The sequence below is a fragment of the Platichthys flesus genome, chromosome 23, assembly GCF_949316205.1.
Source record: "Platichthys flesus chromosome 23, fPlaFle2.1, whole genome shotgun sequence".
NCBI classification, from domain to species: domain Eukaryota; kingdom Metazoa; phylum Chordata; class Actinopteri; order Pleuronectiformes; family Pleuronectidae; genus Platichthys; species Platichthys flesus.
In genome coordinates, this window is record NC_084967.1 from 492,021 (window position 1) to 513,098 (window position 21,078).

The window sequence follows — 21,078 nt, forward strand, 5'->3', positions numbered from 1 at the left end:
ATATTCAGATTTAGATCTTTATCAGAAAAAGAGACCAAAATCGACATATTACCCTTTCCATCTGTTTATTTGAAAAGCAACTTCATCTTCCTGTACAACGCTTTCTATATGTATTACAGACATCCACAACTTAACCATGATGATATTTCCAGTTGCAGATATCTATAATTTAATTCTAATTCAAGAGGTATTTTATTCCCCTAAATTCAAGGTACCTTAAATTAAGTTTGAAGTAGTCATCATGGTGTTATGGATATCATGAACTTGAATCATTACTGCAGAATTCAATTTTAAAGAGTTTGGGAGTTTTGAGTAATTAAAACATTCTGGATGTGCCTCTGTGTGTCAGAGAGCTGCCGGTGTGATAAAGATCAGCTACCTCCTCGTCCTGGATGACATCAAGCTGTATACCAGGAATAAGCAAGAGAAGCAAGATAATCAGATCTACCAGAAGGCAACATAACAGATCTTAAGGTCAGCTATTAATACCTCAGGATCCCACAGGCCTATGGAAAACATGAAGAGGCTGCAGGGAAGTCCGCCACAGCCAAATTCCTACACAGAGTAATGCAAGTCCTGAAAAGAACAAGGTCTGAGCCATCTACACATATCCACTGCCAGTCATCATATACCCAGCTGGTGTAATAACCTGGCTAAAGGAGGAGATAGAGGCCACTGATATCAAGACAAGGAAGCTCAGTCACTGTGCATGGAGGATTTCATCCAAGTCCAGCACCCTGAGGCTGTAAACTGAGTGAATGGAGGAAGGCAGAGGACAATTGAGCGTCAAAAACTATCCAGGATGAGGCACGGAAAATCAAGGACTACATCAGGAAGATGGCCCAAGTAACAAGCTGAAGTGAATACCTTAGACAGCAGAAACCCAATGATGAGATATGCATGTATATATATATGGCGGCACAATATTAGGAAAACATGCAATTTCATTGTTTAATGTTGAGAAAAGTAAACCATTCTTTCCTTTCCAAAAACATTTTGAGAAATTTCACCTGTCTACATGGAATGGGATCTGCCCAAATGCAAGATCACATGGGCAGAGCTGTGGAGACTGGAGCCTTTCTGGATCTGTGTATCAAACCCTCCCTTTTCCATCACAACGGTTTGAAGAATTGGTCGCCATTTATTGCAATTGTATTTGGCTGCAAAGCTGTTTACCCCTGAAACTCTAAAAAAGGGTTTGGTGGACTCAAACACTACACCCACCCCTCCATTGCCATTGTCGTCAGTAGAGTAATTAAGATCCTGCTCAGACCTGATATTAACATCTGTCCTTATTCAGATGACTCCAGGATTCTCTGCAACTTCTACAGATGCACCATAGAGAGCATCCTGACTGGCTGCATCACCGCCTGGTATGGCAGCTGCACCGCCCTGAACTGTAAGGCTTTACAGAGGGTGGTGAAGTCTGCCCAGCACATCACCAGGACAGCGCTACCATCCATAGAGGACCTCTACACCCAGCGGTGCAAGAAGAAGAGCAGCCGGATTATTAAAGACCCCTTTCACCCCAGGCATAAAAAAAAATGTCTGCTGCCATCTGGCCGATGGTACCGCAGCATCCGGGCCCGCACCACCAGGCTCAGAGACAGTTTCATCCCCCAGGCCATAAGACTTTTAAACTCCTCTCCGTGACATATCTGCATATTTGCATTCTCCTCAGCTGTTTATATATATACATTATTTTCTATTTTAAATTTTGATATTCTATTTTATTCTATTTTATAGTATTTCTATCTTATTTTATTTTATAGGTTGTAATTACTTGAGCATTGTTAGAAGAGAGCCTGAGACTCCAGCAATTCACTGCCAGCGACTGCTTAATGTTATTGTTGTGCATTTGACAATAAAGAAAATCTAGAATTTAACTTTATGGGTGAATTGTCCCTTAAATATCACTGTTATTACCATTGTTGTTGCAACTATTATTATTAATCTTTTTGTTTGTTTGTTTATTAGTTTGTTCTACAACATTACATTCTTTAAAACCCTGAGCTCCATTGAGATCGACCACCTCGTCGATAGCTCTGCAGACTCATTACGATTAACATTAGACTCAATAGCGCCTCTAAAAAAAGAAAAATGTCAAACATAGTAAATTAGCTCCGTGGTATAATTCCCAGACAAATGAGTTAAAACAATTATCAAGAAAACTAGAAAGGAAGTGGCGCTCCAGCAACAATGTTGAAAACCTCATAGACTGGAAGAATAGTGTTAAAGAATATAAAAAGGCTCTCCACAAAGTAAGAGCCGCCTACTATTCAAAATTAATAGAAGAGAATAAAAATAACCCCAGGTTTCTCTTCTGCACTGTAGCCAGGCTGACAGAGAGTCACACCTCCACCGAACCCAGTATTCCTCCATCCCTAAATAGCAATATCTTTATGACCTTTTTTAATGATAAAATTCAAACTATTAGAAATAAAATCAACCATCTCCTGCCCTCAATTGGCACTAATACCCTCCCAACAACAGAGATCTCAGAAACGGCTGAGAATCCTACCCATTACTTAGACAGCTTCTCTCTGATCACCCGTGATCAGTTTACCAAATTAATCTCAGGTTCTAAACCAACAACCTGTATCTTAGATCCCATTCCTACCAACTTACTTAAAGACATTCTGCCCCTAATTGATAGTTCGTTACTTAACATTATCAATCTGTCATTATCATCAGGTTATGTACCACAGTCTTTTAAAATAGCTGTCATCAAACCCCTACTCAAAAAACCCACCCTAGACCCAGAGGTTTTAGCCAATTACAGACCAATATCTAACCTCTCCTTCATTTCTAAAATCTTAGAAAAAGTGGTAGCCAATCAGCTGTGTGAGTTTCTCCAGGAAAATAATATATATGAAGACTTTCAATCGGGGTTTAGAGCCAATCACAGTACAGAGACAGCCTTGGCAAAAGTCACTAATGACCTTTTAATAGCCTCAGATCAGGGACTTGTGTCTGTCCTCGTTCTGTTAGATCTCAGTGCAGCATTCGACACAATTGACCATCAAATTTTATTACAAAGACTAAAACAGTTAATTAACATTAATGGAACCGCCCTTAACTGGTTTAAATCGTATTTTTCTGATCGCTCCCAATTTGTGCAAATTAATGATGAATCATCTGTGCGCACCAAAGTTAATCATGGTGTTCCACAGGGCTCTGTGCTCGGCCCAATTTTATTCTCATTATATATGCTTCCACTAGGAAACATTATCAGGACACACTCGGTAAATTTCCACTGCTATGCGGATGACACCCAGTTATATTTGTCAATAAAACCTGAACAAAGTAATCAATTAACTAAACTTCGAACATGTCTCAAGGACATAAAAACCTGGATGACCCGCAATTTTCTCTTATTAAACTCAGACAAAACAGAGGTTATAATACTTGGCCCCAAACACCTTAGAGATGCATTATCTAATGATATAGCTGCGCTAGACGACATTGCCCTTGCTTCCAATGAAACAGTCAGGAACTTGGGAGTGATCTTCGATCCTGATTTATCCTTTAATAGTCACTTAAAACAAATTTCTAGGACCGCTTTTTTCCACTTGCGTAATATTTCAAAAATTAGACATGTCCTTTCACAAAAAGATGCAGAAAAACTAGTCCACGCCTTTGTTACATCGAGACTGGACTATTGTAATTCATTATTATCAGGCTCCAGCAGGAAGTCGTTAAAGACTCTACAGCTTGTCCAAAATGCTGCAGCACGTGTCCTGACGAGAACAAAGAGAAGAGAGCACATTTCTCCAATATTAGCATCGCTACACTGGCTTCCAGTTAAATCTAGAATAGAATTTAAAATTCTCCTCCTCACCTTCAAGGCCCTTAATAATATAGCGCCTTTATACCTTAAAGAGCTGTTAATACCTTATAAACCCACTAGAGCACTCCGCTCCCAGAATTCAAGCCTACTTGTCGTCCCTAAATTCTCTAAAAGTAGAGTAGGAGCCAGAGCTTTTAGCCATCAAGCCCCTCGGCTGTGGAATAATCTACCACTTTCAGTTCGGGAGGCAGTCACCATCTGTTCGTTTAAAAGTAGGCTCAAAACCTTTCTTTTTGATAAAGCTTATAGTTAGAGCTAATTAGTGCGCCAGAACGTTACTTGTTCTATTTTATGACACATGACACACGGAGCTTCTCTTTCCAGCTTCTCCTTCCTCTTCTCCATCCCTATCCCCCTTCCCCGGAATCCCTTTGCTTTATCACCCGCAGATCCAGGGCCTCTGTGGCCGCACCATGGATTGCGGTTTGTGGATCGCGCACCGGGGGTCGCGGTGTTGGATCCAGTGTGGCGGATTCTGAGTCATGTGGGCTGATCGTGGTGCTGGTGGCGGACCCTGTGTCGCGTTGGCATTGGGCACGGGCGGTGGACCAGGACCGCAGTGGTGGCTTGTGATGGGTCCTCCTGGTGGGCGGCGGTGGACGGTGACTGAGGACTGAAGTGGCGTCTGGTCTGGATGGTGGATCGTGGTCTAGATGGTTGCTGAGCATGGACTGTGCTTCATCAATGCTGCTAGAGACTTTGATTATTGATGATGTTCTCCTGCACGTGGCATCTATTGCACTTCTGTCCGTCCTGGGAGAGGGATCCCTCACATGTGGCTCTCTCTGAGGTTTCTACATATTTTTACCCTGTTAAAAGGGTTTTTTGTAGTTTTTCCTTACTCTTGCTGAGGGTTAAGGACAGAGGATGTCACACCCTGTTAAAGCCCTATGAGATGAATTGTAATTTGTGAATATGGGCTATACAAATAAAATTTGATTGACAAAATAAATTTGATTGATTGAACATTATTGTCATGTCTGCCAATAAAGCTTAATTGACCTGAACACAAAACTTGTTTTCAATCACGGACTATTATGTCACAGAAAATTTCAAATGCTCACTTATTATATAACCTCAAGAACACACAAAACAGCTCGGATTTCCCACGGATGACAAAAGGGATAAACACAGGCTACCTACCAGACATGCCAAGGTAATCTAAGGGTCCAAAAAAGCTAGCCAGCAGCCCTCGTTTGCAAACTTTAGCATCTGTGCGCTGCCTGCAGCAGCTTAACAGATCTCTTTAGCACGACTGGGAATTATTTGGTTCTCTGGCATTCTCTGCCCACATGAATACTTAACATTCAGCGAAGTGGCAGTGTATTTTATTTAGTTGCCTTATTGTGAAAGGTTAATCAATGAATTTGTGTTTCCTGTCATCATAAGCAGTGTATCTGTATGGGAATTTTATTGTGAAGGGTCACCGATTACACCAATGCAAATGTTGTTCTGTTTTGGTAGTGAAGTTTTTCTATTAGTTGTGAAAAAGTGAACAGGCATACGGCCCTAGTTCAAGCTCACATTCATCCTGTCCTTATTATTCTATTACCTCTCAGTATAGGTGAATTAAACTCTCGGCTACATTTATAATGGTTAATAGGAAGAGAGAGTGTGTTGGTCAGAAACTGAAAAGGTTCAGGAGGAAGGAATGGAAAATGACCTGTATTTATATAGCGCATTTCTAGTTCTGATACCACTCAAAGTGGGACAAGGCCACTGTGACCTTGCCCTTTGGCTACCGAAAGGAAATAAGATAAAATATGAGTCCAAGTGAATGTTTGTGCCAAATGTGTTAACAATCCCTTCAAAGAATTATTGAGATATCGTGTTTGTGAGAATAGGATGCACATAAGTAGTGTGACATTCAAATGTGTTCAACCCCAGAAAAAGTTTTTTTGTTCTACTTTTTTTCTTGAAAGTGAATTTGCTCCTGTAACACAATCTCCCATTGTGGGTGTTTGATAAAAGACCTATATGAGATGAACATAATCATTACTTCAAAAAATAACAAAAAGGAAACCCCACAAGCATGCCACTTTGGAAGGTTTTACATCTTACCCATGCCCGAGTCCTTCTTGGTGCCATCAGATATGATCTCTACATGGTCTCCATCCACATCATAGCTAAAGAAATCATTGAGGTAAGTCTTTGACCTCTGACCTCCGAACACATACAGACAGCGGTTTCTCTATGGAAAGAAGAGAGTTCAAGCCTACTGTCATATTAAATTCATCAGACAGGTTTATCCAAACAGGAGTAGAAATATAGTCAAAACATGTAACAAGGCACAAAATCTGGACTCACAGTGTGGAAGAGCATGCAATGTCCAATCCGGGACTGGATATCTTCTGGCCCAGCATTACACGAGTCTTCCCGCAGGAGGTTCCATGTTCCTGCCTGGCAATGGTAGGCATACAGGCCACTGAACTGAGGTTCTGATGTCCGGCTGTCCTCCACACTGCCATTACATGTCAGAATCCGACCACCGAATGTGTAGATCATGTGCTTCTCTGAGTCCATGCACATCTGAAGAGTAGAAAAGAACAGCAATTTGTCCAAAAAGGAGGACGAAAAAGGCATACAGAAACGTTCAGTTTCTGTATACGTTCAGGCATACAGAAACGTTCAATAGTTAAACAATGATGGATTAACTATTTACTGCTGATCATCTATTCCCAGTTTACATCGTTTCTATGTGTGAGTCTACTAGTCACCAATCACAATGTTTGGGTGTGTGTCAGCTAGAGAGACGAGCTGAATTATGAATGAATACGCAGCTATGAAAAAAGATTTGACTCAATTAAAGAAAAGTAACGTTCATTATGTGGTGATCGTCAATGATATTGTGGGGTCATTTCAGAAACCTTTTAACATAGGACATTTGCGTGTGCGCTGCTACCTTTCCCTCAAGTTCTGGGACTATCATACAGAAGCTTCACAATATTTTTATAGTAACCAATCGCTTGTGACGAATTTGGCCTGGGATGCATGTGATAATAAGCAGTTTCCACTGTATTAGAATTTAGTTTGATATTTGATATTGTCCAAAATAAGCGTGATTATGATTTTTTCCATAATCGAGCAGCCCTTATAAGTAGGGATGATTATCTCAAGGTACTTTACATAATAAGGTTGAGACTGTACAAAATTGTGAGAAACACTACAGTACCCACAATAAAGTAGAACTTTGGCAAATTCGAGAGCAACAACAATTATTGAGCGCAGCATTATAATAATATAATTGGTAAGTTGGTTACAGAACACCTTATACGATGCATCTCAATGTATCCTCAGTTGTCTATATTACTGCACATGGCATCTTTTTTCAATTCAGCAATTTTTTGTTGATTCATACAATCGGTCAGACATATGGCGGGAGACAACAGTAGAGTACGAGTTACAAAAGTTATTAAGTTTTTTGTGAGTGTGGGGGTTTATGTTATGTTCTTTCAGGGAAGGGTCACATTCCCACACTAATAATCCCTGTGCTAGGTTAACTCATTAAAATATGCAATTATTAAGATAATTGTATATGGTTTTGTATTTATATAGCGCTTTTCTAGTTTTGATGACCACTCATAGCTCTTTACAGTACAGTTTTACATTTAACCATTCACACAGTGCATCTATTAGCAGCACTTTGTTGTTCTATATATGATGAAGTAGTAGCATTAGAATGTGAATCCCCCATATTAAGGCTCTCCGGGACTGACTAATATTTACCAATGTCCAGCTATTCCAAATCCTTGAGAAAGCTCTGATATTGGTGAATATTTCCTTGACATTTTGTGGAGGGGTGAGAAATGTCCAAAGGAAGAACCCATACATTTGTAGTGGATCTGGGAATTTCACTGTCTTTGACAGAGCGAGACAGGGAATTAGTCCTGACAAAGGTAGGAGTGGCATTCTAGTTTATTTTAAACAAATACATTAGTAATAAACTAAAACCCAATAAAGATTATTAAAATGCTAAGTAGTCATTTTATTCTGTCAAATTAACAATAGTTAAGTTCAGTATGCTTCAGAAACAGATAATCAAATCTTCATACCCAAGTTTGAGGGTCACTTTGCAATGACTGATAGCTTTGAAAGATTGATGCTCATTCAGATAGATATAACAAACCTATGTTAAAGAGTCTGCAGAATAGCGTGTCACAGATGAATCTACCTGGTGGTCAAACACCAACTTTGGCCCTCCGTCAGCAGACGTGTCCTCGCTGAGAAGTGTCCAGGTGTTTGCATCAATGTCATAGCAGTAAAAGTCGCTCTTCAAAGACTTGCTGTTCCTTACGCTGGAGTCCAGGTATCGGCCTAGTGTGTAGATTTGACGCCGCTGAGAGTCAACGCACATCTTGTGGCAGGATCGTGCACTTGGCCCATTCTGATTGATCAACAGGAGACAGAATATGCTTAGTTTTTCCAATCTTTCTCACGCTCAATTAAAAACAGTTGTGTAAAGTGGAGTATTGTGTGTTGATGCCAATTACAAGTTCAAGCATCAATGAAGACTAAGAATCATCCTAAAAAAAAAATCACATTTTTACGTCCAACCCTGAAAACAAAAAATAAAGAAAAACAAACTTGTTCCTGAGTTGTCCTTAATTGAAATTAAATCCAGCTTCCCTCTGCCAGTAAAGAAAATTACAGCTAAGACTTAGTCACCTAGTTTTCTAAGCTTAAAGCAACCGTAAAAATATAGAATCTCTGGAGCAGAGTGAATACATCAGGACTCATTATCTACCCACCATTATGCAGACGGAGCGATGGGGGAAGTGTTCGAGTCCTCAAAACACTTTTGGAATTTCTGGGATAAACTTTGTTGCAGCCGAACTCAAAACGGCTTAATTTTCACCATGTATTGGGCCTTATTGTGTGCAGATATCTTCCTACGAGATTCGTTCAAGGACCCTAGCATACGACATAATGTGGCTACGTCCCATGGCTTAGCCACTTTCTGTTGTCTTTAAGGCTTAAAACACGGTGTAAATTAACTTGTATCGAGTCGAATATGAATGTTGGGGCTTGAAGAAACTTGGTTGACACCACAAGAGCAGTATGGAGGCATGTTATGTTTTTGCTGTTATTTTATTACATCTGAAGTATAAGTAGCTGGTTACTTCAATTGTATCGGATTCGGCTCCAACCAAAGTTTACCCCTTAAACTCCAACGGCATAGTAGTGAGTAGATGATTGAATTTTTATTTATCGGTGAACAATCCTTTTAATACACCAATATTCCAACTTTAAATTTAACTTAGACGTATGAAAAGTATTTATGTAGTAGTGTAATTTCTCAATAACTAGCTGTGTATTACCAACGTGCTTTCTAAGCCTTCTTCCCACCTCTTTCTCAGTGTCTCTGGAGATGCAAGCCCACTGGTTCTCTTGAACACTGTAAGCCCAGAAGTCAGCCAGGTCTTGTGTGCCATCCCAGCCCCCAAACAGGTACACGGTCTCTGCAGAGAAACAACAAGTGCTCAAAATGTGGATGAACTGCAGTTACATAGGGGCATGTCCATTCTGTTTTGGAGAACGCTGCCAGCAGGTAGCTATGCTGAAGTATTTGACCATCACTGTATTGTATTCTGGCACCTGTCAGCTGTGCAATTTGGCAGTGACTGAATTTGTGACTGTCCGGTTGGGGCAGACTGCTAGGTCCACAATTAGGGAAATACCAATCAACTACCGTTGAGAAGCAAACTCATTGGTGACTCAGTTTTAGAAAACGTGTGGTTACCGACACTAGCGGCCATAGTCTAACTCAGAAATGTCCGGTCAGAGAGCCAGGCAAAATGCACGGGCTTCACTAGCCGAGCCAGAGTGCACAAAGCACCGCTAGACAGAGAGCCCTGCGGAGTGCACAGGCTCTAATGACTGAGCCATGGTGCGCAATGCCCGGCTAGACACACACTACTGAGTATTTGGTGTTTTTTTTATAATTTTTCAGCGTTCGAGAGATCCCAGTGCCTGCCCCGTCAAGTTAACCCACACCCTTTACTCTGTGATGAAGATGAACAGAAACCCACACAGGAGTAGTCTCACTGACATATCTTGAAATGGAATGATACCAGATGGGTGAATAAGATTTGACAGTACTATATCTGTTCGCTCCTGAATCTGTGTAAGATGATATGAGTCATGGCATACGTTGACTGCTGAATCAAATCACTGACTGCAAGGGTCTTACCAGTCTGAACGTCAATGACCATTTGATGTCCTCCCCTCATTCCTGGTCTGTTGTCATCGCCGTCACCTACAATAAGAAAAAGGAGGAGGATGGTGTATGTGCATTGGAGGTGTTGAGTAAAAATTTAGGATAATTTTGGATGTATATAACAATAGTTTAGTTGAAGTAGTGAAGGGCAGAAGGGAGTCAACAAAGAACTAACATATTTGATTGATAGATTGGGAAGACTTCTCACTTGAATAGTGGATCTCACCGCTCATATCATCTCGGTTGATTTCTGGGACACTTGTCCCTTTGTTGCATTTCGGAATGATCTGACTCCACCTCGGCTTGTACTCCTGCTGGCTGATATACTGATTAAATAAGCCATCTAGCAAGGAGAAAAGATGAAATATAGCTTAAAAAAAAAAAAACACAAAAAATGCCATTGAGCAGAAACCTGGCAAACCAGCAATTACCTAATAAAATTCTAAAGGCAACCTGTGGCAGGTTAATGGCATTTCATCAGGCCATGTACAGTACCTCTCACAGCTTTGTCAATGAGTTCCTCACAGGCATCAAAGTCTCCTTGTAGCACCAGCCGGTCATGTAAGTGAGTGAGCATTGGGTGCTCTAGTGCTATCCGAGTTTTTTTCTGGAGCGACTCAAAGGCTTCTGTGTAGTTATGCTGCCTGAAGTGCTTGAGGCAAAGGCGAATGGCTTCCTGTTCTCTGTACTGCAAGAGCACAATGGAGAGGAAATGGATACCTGCTCAAATTAGTCCACAAACACAAACTTCTACTGTCAGGTACATGTACTTGAAAAGTCCCATTCAATGTTAGATATTGAAATGGTACTGAAACATGCCTAATACAAAATGTTGCCAACAAATACAATATTATTAGTGGTATTTACTTAGTGTGTATCACATAGATCCTAACTAAATGTTTTGTTAATTATTAACTGAATTTTACAAGGTTATCTTTTTTGGCTGTAACATTGCACATTTCCCCAAAGTGAGACCGATAAAGGTTTGTCTTATTTATGATTAAGGACAATTATTTTATCACATGTACTACAACACTTCTACTTTTAGGGAAGTTAGCGAATTCCAATATCTCAGCATTAACTTGGTGAGTCAAGTGTTGTAATGTAAGAGGACGTGAAACAGGGTGGCTAAGGATAAGGATGGGGACCAGAAAGTCGGTGGCTTGATCCAAGTCTTCCCCATCTGCACGCCAAAGCATCAAATACTGAACCCCAAATTGTCCCTCATTAAAAAAAGTGCTCCAAAAATTACTCTGTGTGTGTTAATATCAAACTATACAGCACTATATAAATACAGACCATTTAGAGACAAATGGAACAGAAGCAAACGGGTAAATAGACAAAACAGACCCTATAAGTATAAAATCCATGGCAACCAAGGAAAACTACAATTCCAACCTTGATTAATATCATTTAGTTTAAGATTATCTTCCCAGCGTCTTCAACTGCTCTTTCCAGCAATATGATTGTTATATGTATTAGGAATTTCAGTCAAGGATCTTTTGTGATTGAGTTAGTCGATCAATCATTTCAACCCTGCATTTTATAACTCCAAGTAACCATGAGATGCTTACCTTGCTATACCAGTTAAGACAGGGTTGCACCACATCAGGATCTTCAACACCATGCAGCTCAATGTACCAGATGCTAAAATTGAAACTAGGACCCCAGGACATCAGAGGAACTGAGTCAGAGAGAAAGAGAATACAGTAACAAAAGAGCACTGTAAAAAGACAGATTTTCCCATGAACACAAAGCACACATACAAACTGAATCAGCTCTAACCTATTTTGACAAATCTGCAGGGAAACATCTGCTCATCAATCTTGTACTTTAAGGTGAAGGTTTCCTTGTTGTAGTCATTCTTAAGGCCACTGGCAAAGAAAGAAGGAAAGAAAAAGAAGATTTTGGTCAATTACCCACACTCCAATTGTCAGCTGATGGTAATGAAGTTTCTTCTAGTACTCTTTAGCACTGCGGGCAGGCCAGCTAGCCAGCAATGCAAAAATCAATAAGTGGAAAAGTATAAGGCTCATAAACTATGGAAGAAATAGTTTTAATCCCAAATCAAAATTAGGTGAATAGGCTGAAATTTGTTCTCTAGTAGGCAATTTACGCACAAAACACAATAAAAGATTCTCATACTATTTGAAGTTGCAAAAATACAAGGCTAATTAACTTACAAAATAATGGGTAGTATCAGTGTGACTAAAAACTCCACTTGAAGTTACAGTTAATGGACTTCTAAATTGATATTTGTCTAAATAAAAAAATTAAGTTTAGTGGGTGATATATTTATATGAGATGCTAATAAAACGAATTACACTTCATACACTGGACATTTAAATGGTATAGAACAAATTAAAGACACTTTAAAAAGAAATCTCAAGGATGAACACAAAACACAACATGCTCATCATGTAGCTTCTAAAAAGAAATACCGTTGCAAAGAAATGTAATAAAATGTGAGTGCATTATAATTCATAATAATAAAATATATATAATAATCCTATATTTTTGGACCTAGCATACAGGCTGTGAAAAACTGTTGTAGGTATGTGGAAAATGTGTTCTAATGAACCATGCGAGTGCTTCAACTGTTTCCGGTTTCTTCAGAGTACACAACAAAGAGCAGGTCGACAGAAGAGTCACACACAGACAGACAGTCAGACAACAGACGAACATACAGCCAGACAGAAAAAACGAATGTCAGATTGAAGGAGAGTGTGTCAACGGTTGACGCTCGCAGTTACCGCTATTTCTCCATGCCTAGCATCACTGTTCTGTGGGGGAAATAACATTGAGGGGTTATGTACTTCATGGTGTTGGAGACTCTCGCAATAGGGGGCACGTCATGACATCAACTCATTGTTAGAGCTCTAATTTCAGCTATCATATGTAATGTCTTTTATTTGCTTCAGAGTCTCCGAATTTTTAAGGTTTAATAAAGGTTGGCAATCCTGTTAGCTATCCAGAAAACCTCAGGTTTTCGGGGGTTGTTTGCAAACTCATGCTATAGATTGTGTTTATATTCAGTGCCTCATGTCTTAATGGGTTCATATTCATATATTCTTCTTGTACAATGCTGTGTCTAACATTTATTTCAGACATCTGCATTAAATTGTGACTATAATTCCAGTTTCCTACGATTTAATTATGCCTTGTCATATTCCAAGTTCAAACTGTTTTAAATTATCTATATTCAAGATACCTTAAATTAAGTTAATATTCCAGCCAGCAAGTTAAACCATATCTTTATAAACCTCTGTAACCAAGTCAGGTGAGACACACACACACACACAAAAATACTGCATTGCTACATTACATGAAGGTTATTGCCAATTCAGTCACTTCTGGGCAAGATATTGAGAGTGGATTATTCTTTCAAAAGCAGCAATATCTCACCTGGACAAAAGTTCTGTCATGTTCTCTTCACTCATGCCACCAAAGACTTTAAACTTCTTCAGGTTGCAGACATGAGTCTTTTCATACTTTCCAAAGGTGATGCTCTGAGCAATAGCCGGCCTTTCCATTTTCAAGATTAAAAACTGGAGGGAAACAGAGACATAGAGAGGAGACATAACATAGATTGAAACCAAAGGGTGATTGTGGTGATATTATTGCTGTGTGTTAATCAGTGTTTCCCCTAACATTCTATTAGGGGGGCGCCCCGCCCCCCCAACGGCAGTTAATTATTTATTTTATTTTACATTTTTTAATATAGCGCCAGATCGCCATAGGCATGTCATTTCTGTCTTTACATGGTCGCGTGTTTAGATTTCCATCCAGATGCGCGCAAACACAGACACGTGCGCGCACACACAGGTGAGCAACCTGCCACCAGCGGACAGAGAACATCTGAGAACATGTCCCATGAATCACATGAGAAGCAAATAAAAATATCCAAGTGTTTTAAACGCTCCCAGGTGGATGATGGTAACAGACACTCTCCTGCGAGCAGCAGCGGGAGTAGCTCTCCTGCTCCGGGTCCAAGTGGGAGGACCGATGCTTGTATTGAAATAGACACACTTTAGCGTGTGGTCAGATACACATACCATGTCCTTTGACCTTATTATTACACTCTTCAGAACAGTCAACACTTTGTACCACACATCCCAGCTCCCTGTTTTAATTCACACACACACAAAGTAGAACACCAACAGCAGATAAGGAGCAGACCTTGGCTAAAATCTCTCCCCCACAACACAGTAAGGCAGCTGCTTTGAGACAGAAACATTATGACCTCTGGTAACCATGACAACGGAGTGCACGTACGATATCTTCATCACGCGACATTCCAAGAGGATGAGGCACTGCCCCGTCTAGATGCAGCGGCCTCCATCTAGTTTTGACCAATCCAAGAAGAACCCCAGTCACGCCCAATATATCGATATATAACCTATGTGCGCACTCTGTTTAAGCGTCTTTCTTCCTGTGTAGCCTTCTGCATAGAACTAGAGACCCATGCATGTTCAATTGCTGGACACCGCGTTTTCCTGACCTGTGACCTCTGAATAAACTTGCTTTGAAACTAATTAGAGGGAATATCAGCAGATTCCGATCGGCCTCTGATCTTTATTGTAAAATATTTGCATCGGTTGAAGATGCACGGCTTCATACTGTATAGGACTACTTGTATACAAGGAAATACAACAGAAACCTCAGAAAGGCTGTAGTTATTTTAAAAGTTTAAGTTAAGAACTTCAGATGATCGGCAGTAGTCTCTCCCTCGCACTCACATGGCCATTTTCAAGGCCAACCTTATGTAAAAACATAGTGCTGACAGTAGAAGCCTCAAAGCTGAATCGTAGACAGAATGAACAATAGACAACCGCAACGTGCAGCAGAACCGCGGCACAACCGCAGCCACTGGGGCCCGGGCTTAACATGGGTAAGAGTGTATATGAAGGAATAGTGGCAATAGAATGTACTAGAGGCACCAAATTTTGGTTTTAATGGCTAAATTGATCTCTGAGAGGAATGCCCTCAGATCGTCATGGCTGGCTATTTTTCACCACTTGCTGTCTGTACCATATCATTGTAGAAATCCCTGATTGTGTTGTTTATTGTAGAGCTATGTGAAGCGTAATTCACATCAGTGGCCCATTGCCGCTGCAAAATGAAGGTAGCGGTAACCTGGAAGTCCCACTGAACTTCAGAATTTGGTCTTGTTAATTCAAATTCTTAATTCTAAGAATTTGAATTAACAAGACCAAATTCTGAAGTTCAGTGGGACTTCCAGGTTACCGCTAACCTAAGTACAGAGCATCCAGATCATAAAGTATGCATCTCCTAAAGCATTCTGTCCTCCTATCAGGTAATAGACACTGTTTACTGCACAACTCTTGGTACATAAACAGGAGTCCTTTTTAAGTGTGTTCTATGTGGCGTGCCATCAGACATAATGAAGCTTTAACATGAGACTGTGTCTGGGTAACAGTGGACGTACCTGAGGAGGGTAGTTGCTCTCCGAAGACCACCTGGAAGACTGATCGTTAGGTTTGTCCACCAAGATATTCCTAAAATAAAACAGTAATGAAGGAGTTTGTGAATGTACTGTATAAACCGTAAAAGAAACAAATCACACATGGTGCTTTCAGACAGCAGGTGGAAGGGTTGATGACATCTCTAACCTGCAACAAATATCTCAGGATGAAAAGGCAGTGCAATGCACACAGAAGACGACGAATTTCATGTGAGTTTGTGGGGATAAGAGCCAACACCTGTGTCGATGTGCTCGAAAACAAAACACGTGATCTTCGCATCGGAATTAATACGCACAACATGTATCTGCAGAGTACCTCACTGCATTGTGCATGTGTGTCAGGCAAATTGTGGAGAAAGTCTGTGCCTATTTCTCCAGAGTTCCTCAGCAAGATACGTCTCAAAACGACCATAGACATACTACTGTTTATGTGTATGTCAAATCATCACATCTTGGGGGTGCAGCTTCACAGATATTCATGAAGTGTTATATATTGATAAAGCCACATCTTCCTTAATATAGGTATGACGTATGATGCCCCCAGTATCGAAAAATAAAAGTAATTTATTGTAAATCCAAAAATTGTAGACAAAAAAAAATGACAAGAAACTTTAATCCGTGTTTTTATGCTGTTCATATACTTATCTTTAGACAGTAGATGACTTTTACTTGGCCCGGCTATATTGTTCTGTCAAGAGCAATGGGTTTTGAGCAAATTATTACTTCTTAGTAAGATAATTATCTGTATCTTTGTGCTGAACAAGCAACAGGAAAATAATCTACAGCTTTGGCTGATTTTATTCGTAAACGCAGAACAGCAGTTTCAGGTAAAGCTAGCGGTTTGGTCAGCTATCATAAGGAGACACTATAGGCCAGATAACGTGGAGGTTTGTTATGAACATAGTAGGATACGGAGCCGAATTAGTAAATACCACGCCGTTTGAACATCTTGATGGTCTGAAGTATCGTGGGTTGTACTGTATTAAGTAGTGACGGCTTAACATTCTAAAACAGGCATTTCGCAAGATAAGAAAATATTAAATTATATTAACATAGCAACTGAAGCCGTGTACAGTGCAAAAGAAAAACTCCCATGTACGACATTTTCAACATAATACAAACTATGTTTCAAAGAACACTTTAAATATTGTCTTAACGAATATGCAATTGTTTAATTGACACTGTAGATAGACACATTAAACACTAGAGTTAACCACGACTAACTTGACTTTTGGGTAGCTAAGCAACATAATCAAATGCCTATGATGCTACAGACGAAGCTACTGCTAGCTTGCTCGTGTCAAACGAACTAGGCCCTCGGTCCGGCTCGAAAAAATACTGGTGCACTATTGAAAATGGCAGACAGACTGTAAAACCCCGACGCATAAGCTGGGGCAGCTACAGTGTGCATTACTCACTCGGGTAAATATGTAGAGGAGTAAGAGCTCCATTTGAACACGCTAAAACTTAGAACTCTGCTCTCAGGAACGACAGCCATCTTGTTGACAGAAGATAACAAGCAGCGGGAGCCTACCACGGGGTGAGCTGCGTTAGTGACGGCTTTAAAGAAACAGTACACCCTGTTCCCTTTGTGTACAGCCGATGCCAAGCCTGACGTCGACCCGCACAGCCAGAGGTCCGCTCCAGTCGTGCGCATGCGCGAAGCCCAGAACCCCTGTTTTGGACCTGCGCATGCGCTACCAGTTTGATGCAAAGAACAGCACCCTTGAAGGCTGCCAACATTATATGTTAATTTGTTTTTGTCTTCAATAAAACGTTTGTAGATATTAATTATTTATCAATATCAATGTCGGCCATAATGAACACAAATCTAAAACAGCTGTATCTCTACACACATACGCCGATTTTATGATACACTATATATATATATCGTTTATTAACTTTATACCAATTTTGTTTGATATATTTTGTCAGGATATATCTGAGTGGAGACACAGAGGGAAGTTACTACGAATAGGTGTTCAGTTTCCTTCTCTTAGTGGCATGGCGTTGCAAGACACAGGGCTGATCATGGTGCTGGTGGCGGACCCTGTGTCGCGTTGGCATTGGGCACGGGCGGTGGACCAGGACCGCGGTGGTGGCTTGTGATGGGTCCTGGTGGGCGGCGGTGGACGGTGACTGAGGACTGGAGTGGCGTCTGGTCTGGATGGTGGATCGTGGTCTAGATGGTTGCTGAGCATGCTGTGCTTGCAGCGGGACTGCTTGGCATGTCATGTTGGGGTTGTCCTTCGGGATGTCTACCCTCATCAAATGCTGCTAGAGACTCTGATTATTGAAGATGTTCTCCTGCACGTGGCATCTATTGCACTTCTGTCCGTCCTGGGAGAGGGATCCCTCACATGTGGCTCTCTCTGAGGTTTCTACATATTTTTACCCTGTTAAAAGGGTTTTTAGTAGTTTTTCCTTACTCTTGCAGAGGGTTAAGGACAGAGGATGTCACACCCTGTTAAAGCCCTATGAGATGAATTGTAATTTGTGAATATGGGCTATACAAATAAAATTTGATTGATTGATTGACATGAACTTCATAGGCTTGTAGTAATTCAGTTAATGTAGTTTATTAATTTGTGTGTAGATTAGGAAATGCTAAATGGTTCAATGGTTGTTTATCGCCATGCATGTTTATTGGTGGATTTACAAATGACATAAAACCAAATTAAATGAAACGGCTCTTTATTATTGTACTCGTACCCCTGCATAGATGCAAGGATAGCTACATGCTGCCTTCTCTATCCTCGGGCACTGTCGCAACAACTGGTGGCCTTCTTGTTTTAATCTTTTTTCCATCCTGACCTCAGTGTTCTGTTTCACTATGGAAAATAGTTAAAATAAAAACAATATGTAGGATAATACACACAATATCAACGTTAAACCCTATATTCAGGAAAAAGTATGTTGGAGAAAATTACCATGCCATACAACAGTTTGTGAACCCTGTTCAAAGTTAATGACTGTGAATAGTGAAGTGAGTATTATATGAACTGATCTCCAAAAGGCAATAATAAAAATGCTTTTCAACATTTTAAGCAAGATTAGGGTATTTATTTTTGAATAGACAATTTTGGATATTTTCGTAATTAAATAAAAAAAAAAAATTCAACCAATTTTCCCCCCACAAATTTAAATGTCTTTAAATACACATTAACATGAACCCGACATATTGTAGCAAACGAATAAATGGAGACAGAAGCGGTATATTTCAGTATTCACACATTCAGCTACACAAAATTAGCCTGGATGCCAGGCGAACTTAGCCCCGCCCACAACATTTTAGGTCGAGAAGTTTGGTCTGGAGTCGCTCCGTTGAGGAGAAATTATGCCCGACCGGGCCAATCAGATTGTCAGGGCGGGCTTTATACGATGATGGACAGATGATCAACGGTAACGTAATCAACCACGTCATCAAAGTGCCCTTGGGTTGAATTCGTTTTCAACAAACATGCCTGCCGCTGGAGAGCTGAGATGTGTAGATGCTGCCATTGAGTCTGTTTTAGAAGACATAGACAGCGCATTCATTTTGAAAGAGGAACAGAGAACGTGGAGGCGACTCCAAAGCGCAGATCCGCGCTAATCCCTATCGCGCCGGCGCTTGGCTGTTCACACCGGACACTGAAGCGACGCTGAACCGCAGGGCAGCGCTGATAATATCACCCTTTGATCCAGTAGAATAAAAGCATATACTTACTTGTTGCTCCAACATTAAGCAACAGCGTCCTAACGTGTCCTTTTTGCTGTTGTCTTTATACAACATGTTCTGAGGATCATACAACTCACTGTACTTCTCCACTTCAATTATTAATTTAATGTCATCCATGTTGAAGAACTTCGCTGTTTGCTCCATTAAATGTCGGGTGTCGGGGGTAAATTACGTATTCTCCACTCAAGCCATATGTGGCTTGAGTGGAGAATATGTCTCTCTTTTTATCTGTATCACTGCTTGTGTGGCTGTAGTGGATGGGCAGAGGGGGACATTTAATAATGTCATTGGTCATATTAAAACTCCAGGACAACAGAAGGGGACTTCAAAGTATGGGATGCAAATTTGATCATTTATATCATATAAAATATGTCATCAATATCGTTTAAAATCGTTTTTCAGTGTGTGTTTCCTGGTGCGATACGCTCGCGTTAAGCGCAAAAAATAGACTCGACGCCGAAACGATCGCTGCACGGCGCGAGGCAGCCTTGGCGCAGCGCAGTGCTTCAGCCTCCGGTGTGACCGGCACAAAGTTTTAACATGGGAGTGGATGGGAGCCAGCTGTTATTTAAGGCTTGGCGCTGCGCTGAAGGGTTGCTTCGGCATCGCTTCAGCGTCCGGTGTGAACCCGGCGTTAGTAAATAACTCACAATGCGTTGCTTAACATACGTCACATACTACGTTGCTCTGATTGGTTGTAGGTCTATCCAATTGAGCGAAGAGGAATTTTATTTCCTGGTCAGTTGAAACACGCCCCATAATCACAGCCCAATGGAGCGGTCTCAGACTCACATTCTGACTAGAATTGTGAGTCTGACAAAGTCAGGCTAACACAAAATAATACAAACATAAATCTTTGAACCTGTGTATTATTTGAATAGCTTAGTATTGAATGCACAATAACAGGGTAGCTCTGTTTATGCATGGCACTAGGCCCAGTTTAATATAAAACACAAATGTGTACAATGTATATAGAGGGGGGTCTCTGCTCCATCTCTCCATTAGTTTGGGGTCCTTGGCCTGAAAAACTTTGAAGACCCCTGTTATAGAGTAACCAAACATCCAGATATTGTGGATAGTCGTGGACCATGATCGAGGTGGCAGCCGATGATGGACCCTAATAGCGGCAGTGGATCATGTGCGACGGATTGTTGATTATGGTGGCATCTGCATCACTGTACTTACTAGGACAGTAAGTATCTAAGACATTCTGAATATATTCATTCAGCTTTTCATATTGTCCAGAGGTGTGAATGTGAGCGTGGACTGTTGTTTGTATTTATGTTTCGTTCCTCACCTCTTTATTTAGTTTGTCTTTGTAACAATTTCTCTTTTAGTAATGGATAAGGGCCCAACTTTTGCAAGCTGGGCGCCCCCAAAGCTGGTTAGCACCCGCTGCCCGCCACCGATGCCCTCAACTACACCATCATATATAGGTAGATAGATAGCATATTGGTACAACTTTGAAGGAAGTTTTCTCCCGTTAGTACACAACCTTTGTGTCGCTTGTACTGTATGCAGTGTAATTCATTTTATGTTTCACCCTGACACAGTATGCTTGTTGCAGACCGAGTACCAAAGGAGATGTGTTGATAGTAACATTTAAACCAGGATGCTGTGCTCTCAACGCATACTGCATGTTACTATGCAGTATTCTTTCATTAGCTAAGCTCATTCAGGGCAACAGCTGGAGAGCATCTGTTTGGTCACAGCCATGGAAAACGAAGTAATGATACTGATGTGTTATGTATTCTCGTTTCTCAGGTTCGTGCTGCAGAAAGATGGCAATATAGTATGTTTGGCATGGA

General features: G+C 40.7%; 1 protein-coding gene across 3 annotated transcripts in view; it reads right to left on the reverse strand.

The window, feature by feature from the left end:
- Positions 1–17,110, reverse strand: part of mkln1 (muskelin 1, intracellular mediator containing kelch motifs) — a 29,261-nt gene extending 12,151 nt beyond the window's left edge. Inside the window, exons 1-12 of one of the 3 annotated variants that reach the window (XM_062382481.1) lie at positions 16,971–17,110; positions 15,517–15,586; positions 13,473–13,615; positions 11,853–11,941; positions 11,642–11,751; positions 10,563–10,755; positions 10,243–10,410; positions 10,041–10,106; positions 9,197–9,309; positions 8,022–8,234; positions 6,158–6,379; positions 5,912–6,041 (exon numbers count right to left, since the gene is read on the reverse strand). In XM_062382481.1, coding sequence (XP_062238465.1) covers positions 5,912–6,041; positions 6,158–6,379; positions 8,022–8,234; positions 9,197–9,309; positions 10,041–10,106; positions 10,243–10,410; positions 10,563–10,755; positions 11,642–11,751; positions 11,853–11,941; positions 13,473–13,615; positions 15,517–15,586; positions 16,971–17,050 — 1,597 coding nt within the window. In that variant the 5' untranslated portion in view covers positions 17,051–17,110. The remainder of the gene's footprint in view (positions 1–5,911; positions 6,042–6,157; positions 6,380–8,021; positions 8,235–9,196; positions 9,310–10,040; positions 10,107–10,242; positions 10,411–10,562; positions 10,756–11,641; positions 11,752–11,852; positions 11,942–13,472; positions 13,616–15,516; positions 15,587–16,970) is intronic. The other 2 variants (XM_062382483.1, XM_062382482.1) reach the window with 2 other exon arrangements.
- Positions 17,111–21,078: the final 3,968 nt, after the last annotated feature.